Below are 19,952 nucleotides of genomic sequence, written 5' to 3'. Positions count from 1 at the left end.
ACTTTCTCTTAGGCCATATGATTTAGTAAATATATTTACCTATGTGTTCAACTTTTATCCTGCACTCAATAATTGATTTTCTTTCTCCTTCAGAGATATAAATTATATAGATACCTTTCCCTTTTCTTTCAGTATCTTAGTACCAAATTATCTTAATAGCATAATATATGCTTTAGTTTCTTAATTTATTAAAATTATTCAGTTATAGCTTCTTCTCTTGCTTAGATTTCCTGTAACAATATTCCTCAAGTTAGTAACAACTAGGTAGTCTGTGTCCATAAACTAGAGGAAAGATTAAATACCTCTTTTTGTAATAAAAATTAGTTAACTAAAGACCAGGAACTTCAAGCATACTGGTCATTAGAATCTCCCAAGGAGATACTGAAAATAAAAACATGTTTCTTCTCAAGCTATGTTCAAGATCAAGTGAATTAAATTCATAGTGTACTGAAAAAAGTCCACAAGTGCTTATAATATAGATCTTTCTTTAAGACTCACTGAGCTAACTATTGAACTAGAAAGAAAGACAATATATAACACTGAAACACATAGATTTGGATGAAGTTTCATCAAGGAGAAATGATCATTATCCTTTCATAGCACAAATCTAGAATGGAACACATATCCTAATCTCTGAAATTCCTTTCCTCCTTCAAATTTTAGTGTTTTGGGAGATCCTAAAATAAGTACTACTATGAGTTGTAGTAATCTAGAGGACATAAAACATTACCAAAGACAGGCTGTTGACAAAAAAGCAGAAATCATTTTCCTTCAAGGAAATATATACATTGGATACTGAATTGTGTAGAATTAAAGAGTTATGTCCATTTTATCAAACAAAAACAATCCATAATTATTTAAACAGAGAATTTATTATAGCTGATTGCTCCTAACAATAAAAATTTGTATAGATAAGTAAAATCACAGAGATAAAATATTAAGCAAAGTAAAAAAGCAAAAACATATGTATCACCTTATATATTTCTCAGTCCTTTTACTTTATAAAGTGATGTTTTTTCCCACAGAGTCAATGTTATATGATCTCACAATAATTCGGTGCAACAGGCAAGGAATTAAATATTTCCATATTATAGGCAAAATAACAAATAATGTTTAAATGGTCTACCAAAACAAATTTAAAGATAGCTACTATAAAAGTCCTGTGGACAAATTCAAGTGTCACATAGTCCCTATCCCAATTAATCTATAAAATCTAAAACTTAAGAATCAAAAATGTAGAGGAAAACTATTTTTCAACATTATGGCATAGTGTATATTGATTTTCTTTTTAGTTATTTTTAAATGACTGTCTGAAGCATATCTTATCTCAAATATCACAGAGATGCTGTGCATGTTATAACTGTAGAAGATGGTACATATCAACATATTCATCTGAGATTTATATTGTATCAAAAAATCTCATGGTATTTATCAGTCCCATGAAATTGAGGGTCACAATAAAGGAAGGGCTTTCAGGGAAAACATATTCTGATATGTTCCACTATTTCCTGTATTACTTCAAAAGCCATTTATATGAAAGAAGTGCCAGTTCCTCCAGGATCTTCCTCTTGTCAGAGTTGTGGTGTATGAAATTGCCTGAAACACTGTCTCCCAATTGCTTGTTTCAGGCCAAACACTCACCCATTCTCTCTGAATGATGATCCATCTGGGATGGAGAGCTGGACACACTGCTGCTTGGGTGGGAGGAAGTCTGACTCCCGGGGCAATGATTCTCTTCCAGAGAGGGAGCAGGAGAAGGACTTTCTGGGATCCGCTCCTGATACAAAATGAAACACAAAATAATTCAGTTCACATATTCACTGATATTATCCAGATGGTTTTGGCAATATCATTGGAAATATTCATCTCTCACTTATCCTGGAAGTGTACACAGAACAAGGAACGGACTTAAATAGTTAAAACATATTTTTGAGATATTAATGTCATGTAATTAGAATTAAATAATAGAAGGTGGTGTTTTCTATTTCCATCCATTTGTATGCAAAATTCAAGATGTCATTGTTTTTTACCGCTTAGTAGTACTCTAATATGTATATATTCCACACTTTCTTCATCCACTCTTCCATTGAAGGGCATCTAGGCTGTTTCCAGGTTCTGGCTATTACAAACAATGTTGCTATGAACGTAGTTGAACAAATGCTTTTGTTGTATGATAGGGCCTCTCTTGGGTATATTCCCAAGAGTGGTATTGCTGGATCCTGGGGTAGGTTGATCCCGAATTTCCCGAGACATCGCCACACTGATTTCCAAAGTGGTTGCACAAGATTGCATTCCCACCAGCAATGGATGAGTGTACCCCTTCCTCCACAACCTCTCCAGCAAAGGCTATCATTGGTGTTTTTTATTTTAGCCATTCTGACAGGTGTAAGATGGTATCTCAAAGTTGTTTTGATTTGCATTTCCCTGATTGCTAAGGAAGTTGAGCATGACCTTAAGTGTCTTTGGCCATTTGAACTTCTTCTGTTGAGAATTCTCTGCCCCATTTTGTAATTGGTTGATTAGCATTTTAAAGTCTAGTTTCTTGAGTTCTTTATATATTTTGGAGATCAGACCTTTGTTGCGGGGTTGGTGAAGATCTTCTCCCAGTCAGTGGGTTGCCTTTTTGTCTAAGTGACAGTGTCCTTTGCTTTACAGAAACTTCTCAGTGAGGTAAGCCAGACCCAAAAAGATGAACATGGGATGTACTCACTCATAATTGGTTTCTAGCCATAAAGGACGTTGAGCCTATAATTCGTGATCCTAGAGAAGCTAAAAAAGAAGGTGAACCCAAAGAAGAACATATAGTTATCCTCCTGGATATTGTAAGTAGACAAGATTGCAGGGCAAAAACTGGGAATTGGGGGTGGGGTGGGATGGGGGAAAGGTGATATGGGGAGAGAAAAGTGAAAAGGGGAACATGGGAAGAACTTGGGGGAATGGGATGATTGGGATAAAGGAAGGGTAGATATGGGAGCAGGGAAGTATATATCTTAATTAAGGGAGCCAATTTTAGAGTTGGCAAGAGACTTGACCCTAGAGGGGTTCCCAGGTGTCCAGGGAGATGTCCCCAGCTAGTTCCTTGGGCAGTTGAGGAGAGGGAGCCTGAAATGGCCTTACGCTGTAGTCATACTGATGAATATCTTACATATCATCATAGAGACTTCATCTTGCGATGGAAGGAGATAGACACATACACTGGAGAACTAGACTGTGCTTCCATGGTCCAAACGAGGAGCAGAAGGAGGGAGAACATGAGCAATGAAGTCAGGACCGCAAGGGGTGCACCCACACACTGAGACAGTGGGGCTGATCTATTGGGAACTCACCAAGGTCAGCTGGACTGGGTCTAAAAAAGCATGGGATAAAACCAGACTCTCTGAACATGGTGGACAATGAGGGCTGCTGAGAAGCCAAGAACAATGGCACTGGGTTTTGATCCTACTGCGTGTACTGGCTGTTTGGGTGCTCACCCTCCTAGACCTGGATGGAGGGGGAGGACCTTGGACTTCCCACAGGGCAGGGAACCCCGACTGCTCTTGGGACTGGAGAGGGAGGGCAGAATAGCAGGGGAGGGGGAGGGAAATGGGAGGCTGAGGCGGGGAGGAGGCAGATATTTCTAATTAAAAAAATAAATTTAAAAAAAAGAAAAAGAAAAAAAAAGAAGGTGGTGAGTGGATCTAAGGAATTTAGGTCCAGTTTTCATCCTTAAAATTGTATAAATAGGAACATAGAGAAATACCTCAGTGGGTCAAATTGTGACTAAGGACCTGAGATCAAATATAAAACTCCATATAAAAGAATCTGGCATGTCAATATGAATCATGCCAAGAATACCAAGGACAGAGACCGGAGGTCACTGATCAGTGAATTCTAATTTCAATGAGAGATTCTGACTAAGAAAAATTAGAAAAGAAAAAAGCAGTTGAGAAACACATTCAATGAAATGTAAACATTTGGTATCAAAAGGAGTACATGTACAGGTGGGGAGAGAGAGAGAAGTCATAAATAATTGTAAATATGGTGTGGTGTGATAGTTATTTTTATCACAAATGTCTATACTGATAAAGATTCATGCCAAGGTCTGAAGAGTAACATTATTTCCAATTAAGTATCAATTACAAGTACATATCCCTAAGAACTCTGGAAAAAGTGCTACATGCTGCACCTGATACAACATGCGTAGCTGGTCTGAATGTGGGAATATTTGGAAACTATGGGCTTCATGGTATCAGAATTTAGAGCTGACGTATGTTGATTTCTATCAACAAAATATTTTAACAATCACAAACTGCAATACTGTGTTTTATAAACTGACAAAACTGTCCACTAATGTCAATTCTTTAGTATTGCTTAGCTTTTCATGTTTTAAATAAAAAAATCTTAATAAAAACCAAATCTTTTATAAGCTCTAATGGTATCTGGTATGACGTGTAGGATTCATTATTATAAAATTTTATAAAACACTGAGGCTATTTAATGTTTATGAATTTTATATTTTCAGTTCAATCTGAACACTAAGTTAATATGAATAATACAAAAACTAAATTGCACTCTTTATGCACATATAGAATAAATATGATTCACCAATATACATGTAGATACATTAAATGTCATATAAAGTACTTACTTCATCCATAATAAATTCCTTACACTACATACTATAATTTTATATAATTACATCACCAAGATTCAAATCTTCATAATGTTAAGAAATAGATTATCAAGTTTGTGCTTGTTTATTTTCATATTGATTTTGCATGACATCCCCAAAATTTATAAACCCCTGAAGAAAAACTTTTTTAAATTAAGATAATGAAATGGCCATTATAAGTTATTACTATATTAGTAGTAGTTAATATTTTACAATATCTGTCATTTCAGCAGGCAGAATAATGCCACTTTCCTTTCAAAGATGTCTATGTTATTTCTCAATTGCCAGGAACCTGATTAAATATTATATATTATATTACATAGTCAAAGGGAAATTGCAGATATGACTGAGACTATTATGTTAGGCTTATCATGGCTGAAATGGGAGGGCTGATAGAGAAGCCATTGATAAAGAACCTTCATCTGGCAGTGGATGGAGATAGAGACAGAGACAAACATTAGAGCATTGGACTGAGCTCCCAAGGCCCAGATGAAGAGCAGAAAATGGGAGAACATGAGCAAGGAAGTCAGGACTGCAAGGGGTGCACCCACCCATGGAGACAGTGGGGCTGATCTAATGGGAGCTCATCAAGGCCAGCTGGAATGGGACTGAATGAGCATGTGATCAAATCGGACTCTCTGAATGTGGTCAACAATGAGGGCTGACGGAGAAGCCAATGATAATGACACTGGATTTTGATTCTACTGCATGTACTAGCTTTTTAGGAGCCTAGTCTGTTTGAATGCATACCTTGCTAGACCTGGATGGAGGGGGGGGGCTTGGATTTTCCACAGGGCAGGGCACCCTGACTTCTCTGAGGACTGGAGAGCGAGGGGGAGGGGAAGTAGGGAGAGGGGGAGGGAAATGGGAGGATGGGAGGAGGTGGAAATTTATAATAAATAAAAATTAAAAAGAAATAAAATTGCATTTTAATTATTACTTAGCATTTAGGTAAAATTAATTAATTTTACTGAAATGAGTTGTATATACTTAGTTTACCACCTAAATTATTTGCACTAAAAATATTGTAAATAGTACATTTTCAATACATTTCTCTAGTTTGTAAGTCTTAAAACAAGATTCTAAAATGTATAATATACAGCCAAATCTATAGCTTTACCAGTAAAACTTAGGCACAATCCAAAGAAATGTATAGAGCAAAACAGATAGAAACATTTACCAAAGAAAAACATTTCCATAGTTTAGAGGGATATATGGGGAAACTTAGAAGAGCTATAGAGCTTTTAGACCACAAATTCTTACAGCATAGGAGAGACTGGAAGTTCATAAGACAAAAATTCAATCTTGCTTGTCATATTTGGTAATACATGTTTTCCACATAGTAGTTATGTATGAACACACACTTGTGCACACATCCATTAATGAAGACAATTTTGTAGGTGAGGACTGAAAGATGTCTTAGTAATTAAGAGTACAGGCTGTTCCTCCAGAGGATGTGGAATGAATCCAGCACCCACATTATGGGTCACAACTGTTTATAACTCCAGTCACAGGGAGTCCAACAATCTCTTTGGGCCTCCATTGACACCAGGCATAGACATTAAATACAGACATTCATACAGGAAAAAACATAAATACACAAAAATAAAAATAAATAAAATATTAAAATAATAGTAACTCAATATGTGAGACCAAAATTTTGACTTTATTGTATTATAATATTAATAGTCTTAGGACAGAATATGCACTGAAAATACAAATAATTTATTGTCTTTTATCTCTAATATTGAAAATTTGCATAAGCGTATATAATTTAATTATATCTATTTTCAATGGACTTCGAAGTGAATAGACAAAAGCAGCTGCTGTGAAAATTATAACTGAAGAAGCAACATCAGTGTGTTGCTATGTAAGGAAACATACACACAAACACACCATTATTATCCTACTATAATACTAGTGGACTGATTTTAATGGTTAATATTGTTGATTTATGGAAAAACAGGATAATCCACTGACAATGAATGATATTAAACTTCTTCAATGCTTTGTAAAAAATTACAACATCACGAATAAAAGAACACTGGAGAAGCATCCACACAAATACTGTAGTGAGAAAATACATAATGCTATATGAGGGATAATAAGGCTCAATATGGATGTGAGAGTCCCCTCTGTATGCTATGAATACATTTTATTACCATGAGTTATTAAAGAAGCTGTTTCATCTAATCACTTAGTAGAGTAAAGTGAGGCAGAAAAACTGAACAGAGATATAGAAAGTAGGCAGAATTAGAGCTACGCCATGGAGCTGCCCAAGAAGACAGTCACAGGAACTTTACCCAGTAATCCACAGCCTTGTGGTGATACACAGAATAATAGAAATGGGTTATTTTAAGATATAAGAGACAATAAGAATCCTGAGTTTATATGCCAAGCAGTGTTACAATTTATATAGCTTCTGTTTGATTATTTGTGCCCAAGTGGCCGGGGAAATAAACAATCAGTCTCCACCTATAAAATGGCATGCCAATGAAGGGAAACTACATCCACATAAAAACTGAGAGAGTTTGGGAAGGAATTCTAGACATAAAAGAACAGAGTTAAGTACAGCTTCTTGGTAGTCACAATTTTTCAGATAGACTCTGCTGGCAGCAAGTAGAAGCATGGCTCCTTTAAGAGAAGTCTTTATGACTCAGCGGTAACGGCAAAAAATTGCATGACTTCTTTTAAGATCTGACATTCTGGTTCATGCTGGAAAAACAAACTGTCTCTTTCAGGAGGTCCTGCATTTAAATGGGGTCTGTGAGCAATATGTTGCAAACTGCTTAATGCATGACATAGGCCTGCTGAGTCCCTGGAGCTGGGACAATGTACACAGCTCACAGAGGTGGTAAACATGCCTCTACCATGTTGGTCAGGGCAGAACAAACATTGGTCCTAACCATGCCCACTTGACACTTTAAAAAAAATTAGTGTTCCTTGTCAGAAAATGATTACAGATATACAATAAAGACAGATTCAGATAAAAAAAAAGATCTCTGAATGGGTCACAGTGTTTGATAAATGTACATAGGCTTGAGAGAAAGAAGAAAAAAAATTATAGACAGTTAAAAAATAAAATGAAGTCTTTAACGAGACAGTAAAAGTAATATAAAGTATACAAATAGACATAGATTAAAGGAGAAACAGTAATAATATAAAAGCCACATAAAGATGAAAAATACACATTGAGTCTGGATTGTATACACTATTGTGTGTTCTTTAAAGTTTTTGACTGCAGAGAGACATTTGATTGTGGGGACTGCTAAGTTAAACCAACATATATTTTAAAGGTATCTTGACTTCAAAATTTAGGTCTAAGGATATAGTGCTTTGTAAATAAGAATCTGCTTTTGTTTCCATAGAAGATGAGAATCTGGAGATTCCTTTGAGGCTAATGTGGCTTGATGAACCGAGACACCCTGAAAGGATTCCACAAGCCCCCAAAATACTTCACCCAATAAAAATTAGGAAGCATCATGGAGAAAATTATACCCAAATTCCCAAATATTGTTTATAAACATTTGTTTTCACTTGAAGGGTAATATGCTATAGAGATGAATACTTTGCATTGGTATAGATCTTGGTCTACTAATACAAATTTATGGTTGATTTTGTTACACTATGTATATGTATTTCTGCTCTTGTTTAAGGTATTATGATTGTGCAACTCATTTAAAAATGTAATGAATAATTAAAATTACAGATTAATAGTCATCTATAATGTAGTCATATTAGTTAGGTTCTCTAGATATAGAGATATATTTCAGTTAGACAGACTTCAGCACTCCAAAGACCTACAGAATATGGCATATAAAATGTTTTAAGAAGTTAGACTTCTCAACAATGAGACTTGTCTGCTTCTGGGCACAGAAATTACTTCAGAGAGGTTGATGGGCACTGAAGAAACTCATTATGGAATTTCCCTTCAATGTTATAAGGCTAGTTATTTGAGCAAGAAACTGTTATTGCCTGGAGTGCTTAATGGTATGCCATATGACCTGGACATCCAGAATTCACAGAAAAAAATGACCGCAGAACTTGCCTAAAGGTGAGACAGTCTTTCAGGGTTCCTGTTTCAGGAAAAAGTCTGCCAGACATTCTGCAGGATACAGATAATAGTGACTGACAAACTGCCAATATAAACGGACTTGTCTTAAAGTTCCTATTCCATGGAAAAGTCTGCTGGATATTATGGGCCTTTAGGCTGCCCCAATGTTATAGAAGAAATTTGGGTGACTGTCCAGACAGCAAGATGTCTCTATCAATTCTATAGATTTGGAAGTTGCATACAATGTACTTCCTGTTAACATAGGTAACATATCCTTCTGGTGTCTTTGATGGAGTTGAAGAATAGTTATTTATAATTATATTTTTCATAGATATGATAAAAGATAAAGTAGATAGAAATATTATAACTAATTCTTACATGATACCTGTCTTGTTATATTTAATTTTACTATGTTAAAATTAAAACCTTCCTTTTTATTTAGACAGAAAAGGGGAAATGATGTGGGATTCCCCTCTGTACGCTACAAATATGTTTTATTACCATTGGTTATTAAAGAAGCTGTTTTGCCCAATGGCTTACTAGAGTCAGGCAGAAAACCAAAACAAAGATATAGAGAAAATGTAGGCAGAGTCAGAGCTATGCCATGCAGCTGCCAAAGGAGACAGTCATCAGAACTTTACCTGGTAAACCACAGTCTCATGGTGATACACAGAATAATAGAAATGGGTTATTTTAGGATATAAAAGCAAGCCACTAAGAAGCCTGAGCTAAATGCCTAACAGTGTTGTAATTAATATATGTTCTGTGCGATTATTCAGGTCTGGGTGGCTGGGAATGAAAGACCAGGCTCCGCTTATACAATATATTTAAAATTAGCATTTGATAATAAGTCTTCCACTTGATTTATAAACAGTTGTCAAAGTTTCTTTTCCATTTTAGGTGCTTTCTCTTTAATTGTTTGAAAGTTTTCTTTCCTGTACAGATTTTTAGATCTGTGAAATGCCATATATTGATTGTTTATCTTGTGTCCTGCCGGAGTCCAATTCACAAAGTTCTTTTTCTAGGCCTCTATTTTGAAGTATTCTCCCTAATTATTCTCTAGGAGGTTCACAGTATCAATTATTATGTTAAAGTTCTTGATATATTTGAAATTGAGTGTTGTGCAGGATAAAAGACAAGGATCTAGTTTCATTGATCTGTATGTATACAAACCTCACAGGCTCAGAGATCAACAATGAACAGGGGGTAGAGAGAACATAAGAATCAGAACACAAGAAGATCTGTGAAATGTCATCTTTGTGTATGTTACAGCCATTGCCAACACAAACTCACAGAAGCTTGCAGCTGCCTTCACTGGTGCAGCAGAAGACTGGTGCTGTAAACAATCAGTCATGAATCTGGCAGAATGATCATGGTACAATATCCTGCCGTGGTAACTATTGTTTACTGGGCAATCCTGAAAGAGGAGTCATTATCTTTAACTGTATACGCTTTGGTGAACCACTGTGCCCAGCTCTAATAGAAAGTTCCAAACCCAAAGTCATACAGAGTACTTTGTATAAATTTAGTGAAGCCACAAAACAAACAAAAGAGAAATGAATTTGGTAAAGTGATTGGTAAGGAGTGAGGAGAAGGATAGTGGATGTGAGTGATTAGGGTGTTTTTTTTACATATGTATGAAGATGTCAAACAAAAAATTCAATTAGTAAAATACAGAGGGAAGTATAAGCCATCCCACTAACTAGATTTGAATATTGATAATAATATCTGAAATGTTAGGATATAACAATAACAAGAGAAATAAAACTTGCCAACAATAGTTTATGTTTTTTTTCCCTAATGTTTATTGGAAGGATATAATTTTGTCAAGGTTTTTTGTTTTGGCATTATGAACTTTTATTGATAGGTCTTACTTATAGAAAATATCTCATGAACAACTACAAATATCCTTGCATGGTTATAATTATAAATATTTGTTAACATATAAGGAAAACAAATTTTAGACTTTCACTATTTATGTTTGTTGTGGAACAATTCTGTATTCTGTCTATTATGTTTTAAATAAATGCTGATTGGTCAGTAGCCAGGCAGGAAGTATAGGCAGGACAACAAGACAGGGAGTAGAGGTGGGGAAATGGGAACAGGAGAATTCTGGGAAGGAGGAAACCCATTCCTCTCAAGTCTGGTCCAGATACCAAAGAAGCAGGATGTGACCTGCCCTGTTGAAAAAGGTACTGAGTCTTGTGGCTAACATAGATAAGAATAATGGGTTAATATAAATTATACGAGTTCATAAAAAGCCAGAGTTAATGGGCCAATCAATTTATAACTTATGTAGACTCTCTGTGTGATTTCTTTGAGACAAACAGCTGTGGGAACTGGGCACGACAGAAACCCCAACAAGCAGGCCCTCATGTTACAAATGTCACCAACGAGTGGATAACTGCATCCACATAAAACCTGAGAGAGCTTTGGAAGTAATTCTAGACAGAAAAGAATAGAGCCATGATGTCTGAATTCTACATCCAGAACAGATTCAAGACTGCTGCCTGAGATGATCGAGACTCACAGTATATTCCAGTCAGGACTTGATCATACTTCTAAATTTTCTTTAGGACCCCATAAGATTATCAGCACTTCCAACCAGCAGAAAGTAGCCTGGAATACTATGCCCACATTCCCAATAAATGGACTATGGATATTTTCCTTTGTTTAAACCAAAGGTGTGCGTGTGTGAGGAAAAGTGGTGCGAGACAATTCTGTTTTCTGTCAATTAAGTTTTAAATAAATGCTGATTGGCCAAGTAGCCAGGCAGGAAGTATAGATGGGACAACCAGACAGGAAGTAGAGGTGGGGTAATGGGAACAGGAGAATTCTGGGAAGGAGGAAGTCCATTCCTCCCCAGTCCTGTCCAGACACCAAAGAAGCAGGATGTGACCTGCCCCATTGTAAAAGGTACTGAGCCATGTGGCTCACATAGATAAGAATAATGGGTGAATATAAGTTATAAGAGTTCATAAGAAGCCTGAGCTAATGGGCCAATCAGTTTATAACTTATGTAGACTCTCTGTGTGATTTCTTTGGGGCAAACAGCTGTGAGAACTGGGCAGGACAGAAACCCAAACAAGCAGACCCTCGTGTTACATATGTTTGCTATGTTAACTTTTCATTATGATATGTATATAAATATGGTTTTGTGGAGTGCCGTTCATCCCACAGGATATATTTTTTAAAATTGTTTGTTTTTATAATTTTTAGGTGATTTCCAAAATCTGTAAGATATTCAAAGCTTAAGGGCAGGAAACCCTGACTGCTCTTTGGGCTGGAGAAGGAGGGGGAGGGGAGTGGGGGGAGGGGGAGAAGGGTGGGAGGAGGGGGAGGGAAATGGGAGGCTGGGAGGAGGCGGAAACGTTTTTTTTCTTTTTCTTAATTAAAAATTAAAAAAAGAATATATTTCTCACAGAAGGAAAATTTTAACGGAGAGTGGGCAGAATCTCTAATGGCTCATCATCATGTATTCCAAGTATCAGTTCATGTCAGGTGTAAACAACTAAGGGAATTCTAAATGAAAATGCTAGGAAAAAATGATACAGCACAAAAGTATTTCAGCCATCACTTGTATCAATTGTATCTCCTATCTGTGCATTATCAAGGCATCTTCCCATACACTGAGCCAACTCTTTCCTTTGTATCAAAGGTCTCACTTGGAGTCTTTCTTCTCTTCTACTTTCTTTTCACTCTCTGACTCTTCAAATAGTTTCCATATTTAGGGAGCTAGCTCAGCAGGGCCTAATTATCACAGAGCTAATTTGAACTCCCTTTCTCTTTAGAATCACCAGGTGTAAGAAATGGCAAGCCAGAACCTCCATCTTATTCTGTTATCCAATTTACCGTCCAAATCAGAGAATAAGTGGAGGATGCTAGTTTCATCCTGCACCCGCCTGCTACTTTGTAATACTTCTGCAATAAATGACTCAATATTGGAAGACATGATATGTATAACAGTAACTTTGCAACTTCTGTTAAGACTTGCAAACAATCTCTTCTCATTTGAGCTATACTCAAGGATTTCGATGATTCATTTTCTAATTCTTCAAGTATTTTCAGGATATCCTCACATTGATATTGTAGAGGCCATTCATCAAATAGACATACCACCCCATACCACATGGAAGAAGATGGTTTCGTGGGGATACTCCATCTCATGATGGTACAAGCTCAGCTGTCTCTGTGCCCAGAGCAAAACTCCCACTGTAGCAAGAAGGTGCATTACCATATATCGTAAGAGGATGATTGCCCACATGAATTACATCACCCCCACACAATACAGCCTCCAGGCAAGGGGCACAAACCACACCTTCCAAGTTCATATTTCCTTACGTAATAATCTACATTGGGTGCAATTTGTTATTTTAACTTTTCCCAGTATTATACAAACATCTATTCTCTGCAGATAGGGAACAGGTGACAAAACAAAGGGAAATTCCTCCAAAGTCCAGTGTAGTGAACCAATGAGATTACTGGGTTTTCTTACAGATAGTTGGAATGGGGTTATTTACAGAAGTATGGGTGACCCTCAAACAGTTGCATCATTGCAATGTACCAACCCATAATGGATACTGACATCACAGAAGCTGTATCATACTATGAAACTTTCATTTAACCTTTTGCCTTGTATGTACTCTAATATCTCTCATGATCATTTGTATCTGTGCTAAGTAGAAAGTTTTAACAGGCAAAGGTTTGTGACGTGTAGTTGTATTTTCTTTTACTAAAGAATGTCACTATCTCCATTATCATCATGATAGACTCTGCTACAAAAGTATTGCCTTGCTAATTAGTGTCCATGCCTGACTGGCCAATGTACTCACTAGTTCAACATGTCCTACCAGGCTTTACTCTATAGTAATACCCATATTGATATTGGGTAAGTTCAAAGACTCACAAACAGCAAAAATATACAAATATGTGAAAGGGATGATAAGGGAAGAAGGAACTAGTCAACATGAGAGGTAAATAAAAAGGGATAGTCTGAGATTAATCAAAATGCAATATCCAAATATATGAATTTGTTTAAAAAATTTAATAAAAGTTACAAAGGAATAGTAAGAAATTTTCTAAAGCATTCTGAAAGTCAGATTTTTTTTTATTGCAAATCACTTTAGAGAAGTCCAGTTCATATATCATTTTACAGTTAGGAGTGTTTCAAAAAATCTTTATGGAACTAGAAGGTTAATTTCCCCCCCAAATAATGATAGCTCTATGAACAATTTCTTCTTTGCAAGTAAACACAACCATTTTTCAGCCCTATAATCAGTATGCATCTATTTAGATTCTTAACTGCAATGTGCTCTGGTTCATTAGGTGGCTACTGTTGTGTCTCAGTCTAGTTAAAATTTCACAGCAAGTTAATCTGTTATATTAAAAATGAGAATGCAAGTGATAATGCCCTTACCATTTGCCAAATACAAGGTTAACATTACTTGCAAAAAATCAATAAGGATATTTAAAAAGAAATTGTAATTCTAAAACCCAATCATTTTTACTCATTGATGACTTCATTTTATGTGTCATTTATGACTTTTACAACCCTATTCCTCTTTTTGTGTTTCATTCACATCCCATCAAAACCAGCTGTAGCTGCTGAAAAGCACTGCAGAACTGTCCAGATTCAAAATAGCAAAGGAGAATTTCTGAAATCAGCATACGAACACATAATTAAATCCTTATTTTTCCAATAATTAGTAAAATTATCTTTAAACATAATTCCAATTCTAACAAGTATTTATATAGTCCAATGGTTAGAAATAAACAACGAAAGCACCACTATGAGAAATAACTTACCATTTCCTTATTTAGAGATGACCACAAATGGTTAAAGAAGACATACATCATCTTAAATAATTTTCAATTATATTGATTATTCAGACAGATAGTAGAAATTCTTAGGAGATTTAGTTTTTACAGGGTTTAACAAAGGAAGAATTTGTAAAATTTACTTGGTTAACATTAAAGTATCAATAATTTTATGAAGATCATGTACTTCATCTCCACATACTTTTACTTCTTTGAGTGTGGTAGTATACCCAGAATATTTCTGTCATTTGATTATATGCAAGTGCACATGTGATTCATTCCCTTTTAATTATGACTACTGCATTTTGACATTTTTATTCTGATACTTTATTATATTGATTGTTTAAAGCATGCAATGGAATAACGTAATGTATAACTTGCCTTTTTACTTTGATTTTGTTTGAGTTAATGTTAATCTACGAATGATTTTCTAAAGGATTAAATGGCATTTCACTATTTATGAGTAGTGTTTGGAACTTTATCTGAATGCTAGTCATTCTATTCATGTATTTGTCCTGATATTTTATATGTGGTTGTTATGATCTTTCTCTTTTTTTTCATCAACGTTCTACAGAAACAGAACAGCTTGAAACTTGACACGTTAAATAAAATAAAGAAGGGGAGATAAAAGGAATGTTCATTGTTTCTGCTCACTTAGATTACTACTAATTCTAGGGTATAATTTGATATCTAGACAATTGATAGTTAAAGTAATAAAATCAGTATATTGTATTGATCTTCAGAAATCCATGTTAACATTCAGAATACGTCTCACAATCATAAATTATCTCCTTTATTTAAGTTTAATAAAGGAGCATATCATTTTTCACAAACTTAGAAGAAAATAACATAGGAGTCTATTGGGTAAAAATGGAAAAAAAGTGCCAATTGGTAATTGTGAATATCCCTATTCTAGGATTGGACTTATGAATATGTATGTATGTATATGTATTTAATAATTTATGAAACAATAACTCTTATCTTTTACCTCTGCAGGTGGCTTAGTAATCTACAACTAAGAAGCATACTTTAGATATTAGAGGATTTCATTTCTTAGTTTTGGAGTGATAATATCAATTCTAAATTGGAAAAGACAACATAATATTGTGCATCAGAAATAATGCCAGAATTGGAGTGTAGCTGGAACATACCATCATGAAAAATCTAAAATGTTCTGCATCTCTAAATGTGTAACTTATGTGAGGCTTGGATAAAGGGCCCTCTCACCTCTCCTGTGTGATCAACTTATCCCGGAAGAGGATGACAGATTAAGGGAATCAACTGCAATATCTGTTCACGGCATATAAATGGGCTCAAGTTGCAGAATGCATATTCAGTGGAAAATGCATGCCTTCTAAATTATGTTGTGGACTTGGAACTCTGCCACCTACCCAAACAAATAAACAAAGACAAACAACTCTCCTCTTGGATACAGTGTATCTTCATCTCATGTCCTAAAAGATAGTAATAGCTTTGTTTTTCTATAGAACATTTGGAATAAGATTTGAATAGTGATTTTCAGTAAAAAAAAATCACAAAAAACCCTGTGTTGACTAATTTTAATTCCAGATGTTCACATGCTAATGCCACTGCCTTATGACCATTTCCTATCAATTCATTAATTGCCAGCTGCTCAGCCAAACTAGAAACACAGCTAAGCAGATGATATTGGTAAACAGCCAGATAACTGCTTCCTACTTAAATTCCTTAGATTTATCAGAGAAAACTATGGCACAAAGGCATTGCAAAGCTTCTGACAACTGCAGAAAATAATATAGAAGACACCAGGGTCTCAAACTGGTATGTACCTACACATGGGTCATGATTTTTGCCTTCAGAATTATGCCACATATAGTAATATATAACACCTGCCAAGCTAATGATCATAATACAATTTCCAATTCATGTTATGGTTACATTACTTATTAGCTACAAATGCTAATAGCTGAGCTGACACTAAAAGGATCTGAGCCAGAAATAAAATGTACTATGTGTTTGGCATAGCAACATTTCCAAACTAGTTTCTGACAAAATAACAAGAACAGCTATGGCAATCATTTGGTTGAAACTATTATCTTTTCCACTTGTGGAATTGAAGCATGTATTGCCGATTATTTACACTGAAAACAATTGCCCAAACTTAATAAATATTAAATTCTTAACCTTAATACGAATACTTTTGAGTTGCTCACAACTCGTATTTCTGAAAGATGGAAGGTCAGTCGTTGTTATATGGCACACAGATACCTAACCTCAAAACAAAAGACTAAATAGCACAAATGAAAACATTTAATGATTATTTAAGGTAAATTAGCACTGATGTCAATTTTTTTTTATTTTTTGATTGACCTTTTCAAACATCTATATAATGAATTTTAGTAGTTTTTAACCCATGTTCTCTGGGAAAGGTGCAGATCTACTTTCATATTGGTATGTGTGCCTTTGGACTGGGGAAATGGATCAACAATTAAAAGCATATACTTCTTTTTTAGAAGATCCAAGTTTTGGTTGAAGTTCCTAGATCAGATATAATACAACTGCCTGTAACTCCAGTTTCTGCTCTTTTTAGGCAGCTGCCTGCATATACCTACACAGACAGACAGACAGACACACACACACACAACTATAATGAAATCTTAAAAAGTATTGTGTGTATCCTTTTCTAGTTCCCAACTACATAGAACCCACTTATTTTTTAATCAAAGCACAAGCAACCACCAAGGTACGAGAGAAGGACCCATCAAAGAAAATAAGCCTAATGGATGAGCAGTTTGTAACCACATACTTACTAATAAGGGATCTCTCATAAGAACCTTCTCTAAAGAGAAGTTATTCTCTTCTAGTCTAGTTATAGATCATATTAGTCATAACTATTTGTTGTGGGAGGTCCTTCTGTCTATGTGTTGCTTTTATTGCTTAATGAATAAAGAAACTGCATTGTCCTATTGGTAGAGCAGAGCATAGGTAGGCAGGGAAAACTAATTGGCATGCTGGGAGAAAGGAGGCAGAGGCAGAGAGAAACACTGTGGAGCCACCAGAGACAGATGCTGGGAATTTTACCCAGTAAGCCACTGCCATGTGGCAATACACAGATTAATAGAAATGGGATAAATTAAAATAAGAGTTAGCCAATAAAAACTATAGCTAATGGGCTAAGCAGTGATTTAATTAATACAATTTCTGTGTGGTTATTTTGGGGCAAAGCTAGCTGTGTAGCCAGGATCAACAAGCAAACACCTTACAACAGCTATTACCATATGGCTTATAAAACATAATAAATTAACATTACCTAATACACACTAAACACCATATACCAAATATTGTTTCAAGCATGTTTACAAATTTTGTATCATTTAACATTATGTTAATGCTCCAAAGTAGGTATAGTTACCATCTTCATTTTATTGCAAACTAAGATACAAGGAGATTGACTAATTTGACGAGAGTCACATGATAAAGATTGACAATAGCATTAACAATAGTTCATATTCACACAAATAGCTATTATGTTATACAGTCTTGTAAGAAACCTATTTATGATTAAGTCTTATTTAACAAGCAAAGTACAATGATTAAACTCCTAAATGGTATTAAAATATTCAAGTCAGGTTTTGGTCCTATATCTATTTTATTTTCATTTTTTTTTCAAGTTTTATGTAGCTATTATCCCTAAGGTGAAACAGTCCATCCTGGAGTATTAAGGCTTTAAAGACTCATGAAAGAAAGAAAACTCATGAAGTTCCTAATGTAAGATTAGAAAAGCTCCTTCCAAAGGATACATAAGTAGTAATGACACTGTTGAGAACAGATTCTTTGATGAACTTGTCTGTTTGATAAATTGTGAAGGGGGCTTCATAGTTAGAGCTTTCTTGAATTGTCACTAATGCTGTGGTATATATGTCAGTAACAACACTGACTTTAAATAACCTATGCTCCTAATAAGTAACTCATCAAGTGCACTTCTATAAATCAACCCAATAAATGTAATGGTTCCTTAAGCAAGATTTTGCAGATAATTTGATAATTTATTTGGTTCTTTGTGGGTGACCACCCTATCTGAGATAAACAAACATTTTTTTTTGCATCACCTGAGGAGGAACATCACACAACACAGATAGTGCCCAAAGACAAACTAACAGAACCAAAGGTTAAATTTGCTAAGAATGGCTACATGCCACCCCCCCAAAAAATAGGTGTTGGTGTATCCAACTGGTGGTGATCATTCTAAGGGGGTAGTGTCTCCCTGGACCATCTCAACATGTCTACCTTTGCCCACATGGTATAGGATGATGTGCTTCCTTGTTGCAATGGTGGCTGTATTCTCTGACTTGATTAACCACATTAGAGGGCCATGTGGTCTTCAACGGAACCCCTAGATAACACCTTCTTCTTTATGATTGGAGTTATACACCTCTTTGTAGTATAGTTTAACACATTAGTATTAGGAAGCCTTGAAAATGAACAGACTGATAATTAGAGAATATTCTGCAGTCCTTAAGAGTAGTACAAGTAAGACAAAATTTCAGGTAAACACTGCAGCAGTTTTGACTGTATGGCCACTGTACTGCATAATAATGTGTGTAATTGGGGTTAATATTACAGCCTGTTGGCACTTACTCACTGTATTTGGAAGAGATTATAAAGGGGAAAAGTAATATGAGTAGCATACTAACGTGTTAATCCTCAGGTCCTAAAACTTGAAACTTATAGGAAGAGTTGGATAGTAAATAAGGAGAGAGAAAAAGGTAAAAATGTTGGACAATTCTTCTCACATATAGCCTATGTAATAGAAGGAAGGGCAACCTATGTTTGAACATACAGAGGGGTGCCTTAATAATGGCACAGTAATACCAGGAGTGTTCCACATCTGAAGTGTTTAAATTGAGAAGAACTTTTAAATAGAAAATGAAAGAGTCTCTCATGAACTTGGATATAAAGGCAGACAAAATCGATCTGAGAAAAGAAAATAAATAATGAAAATACTCATTCCTCACTGAAGACAAAGGCTTCATAATCTAAGGCAATGCAAGGGGGAAAAGGTCTCTGAATGACTGGCTAATATGAGTCATTAGGAACATTTGATTTTTATTTTCTGAAAATTAGAGACTAGAAGACAAAGGAGATAGATTAAAATTATAAAAAGACCTGGACGTGAGGTCCCTGAGCCTCATGGGTATGTGTAAACAAGAGTTAAGAAATAAGTTAATTCAAAAGGATACTTGGAACTATGAGTTTTAGTGGTTTTCTTGATCCCAATGATAAAATATCATTATTATTATTATTGTTATTGGTGAGGCTTTGGTAAATATGAGTAATTTAGTCTTTTGTGAAATTTGGCACGATCAGGAAAAAGATAAGAAAATAGAAAGCCAAGCAACAAGGTTTGTCTGAAGCTCTTGAAAGCAAATATGGCATGACCTGCACTGAGCT

The 19,952-nt window shown here is 35.3% G+C and overlaps 1 protein-coding gene across 1 annotated transcript in view; it reads right to left on the bottom strand.

The window, feature by feature from the left end:
* Window positions 1-19,952, bottom strand: part of LOC121443471 (dachshund homolog 2-like) — a gene marked incomplete at its 3' end in the record, with an annotated part of 382,748 nt that overhangs the window by 66,974 nt on the left and 295,822 nt on the right. The window contains 1 exon segment of the mRNA XM_041645221.1: window positions 1,642-1,777. Within this exon segment, the coding sequence (XP_041501155.1) occupies window positions 1,642-1,777 (136 nt within the window).

The sequence above is a fragment of the Microtus oregoni genome, unplaced genomic scaffold, assembly GCF_018167655.1.
Source record: "Microtus oregoni isolate MIOR12 unplaced genomic scaffold, Mior012 000107F_ref0000227, whole genome shotgun sequence".
Taxonomy (NCBI): Eukaryota; Metazoa; Chordata; class Mammalia; order Rodentia; family Cricetidae; genus Microtus; species Microtus oregoni.
This window is presented reverse-complemented; position numbering and strand designations above follow the sequence as displayed.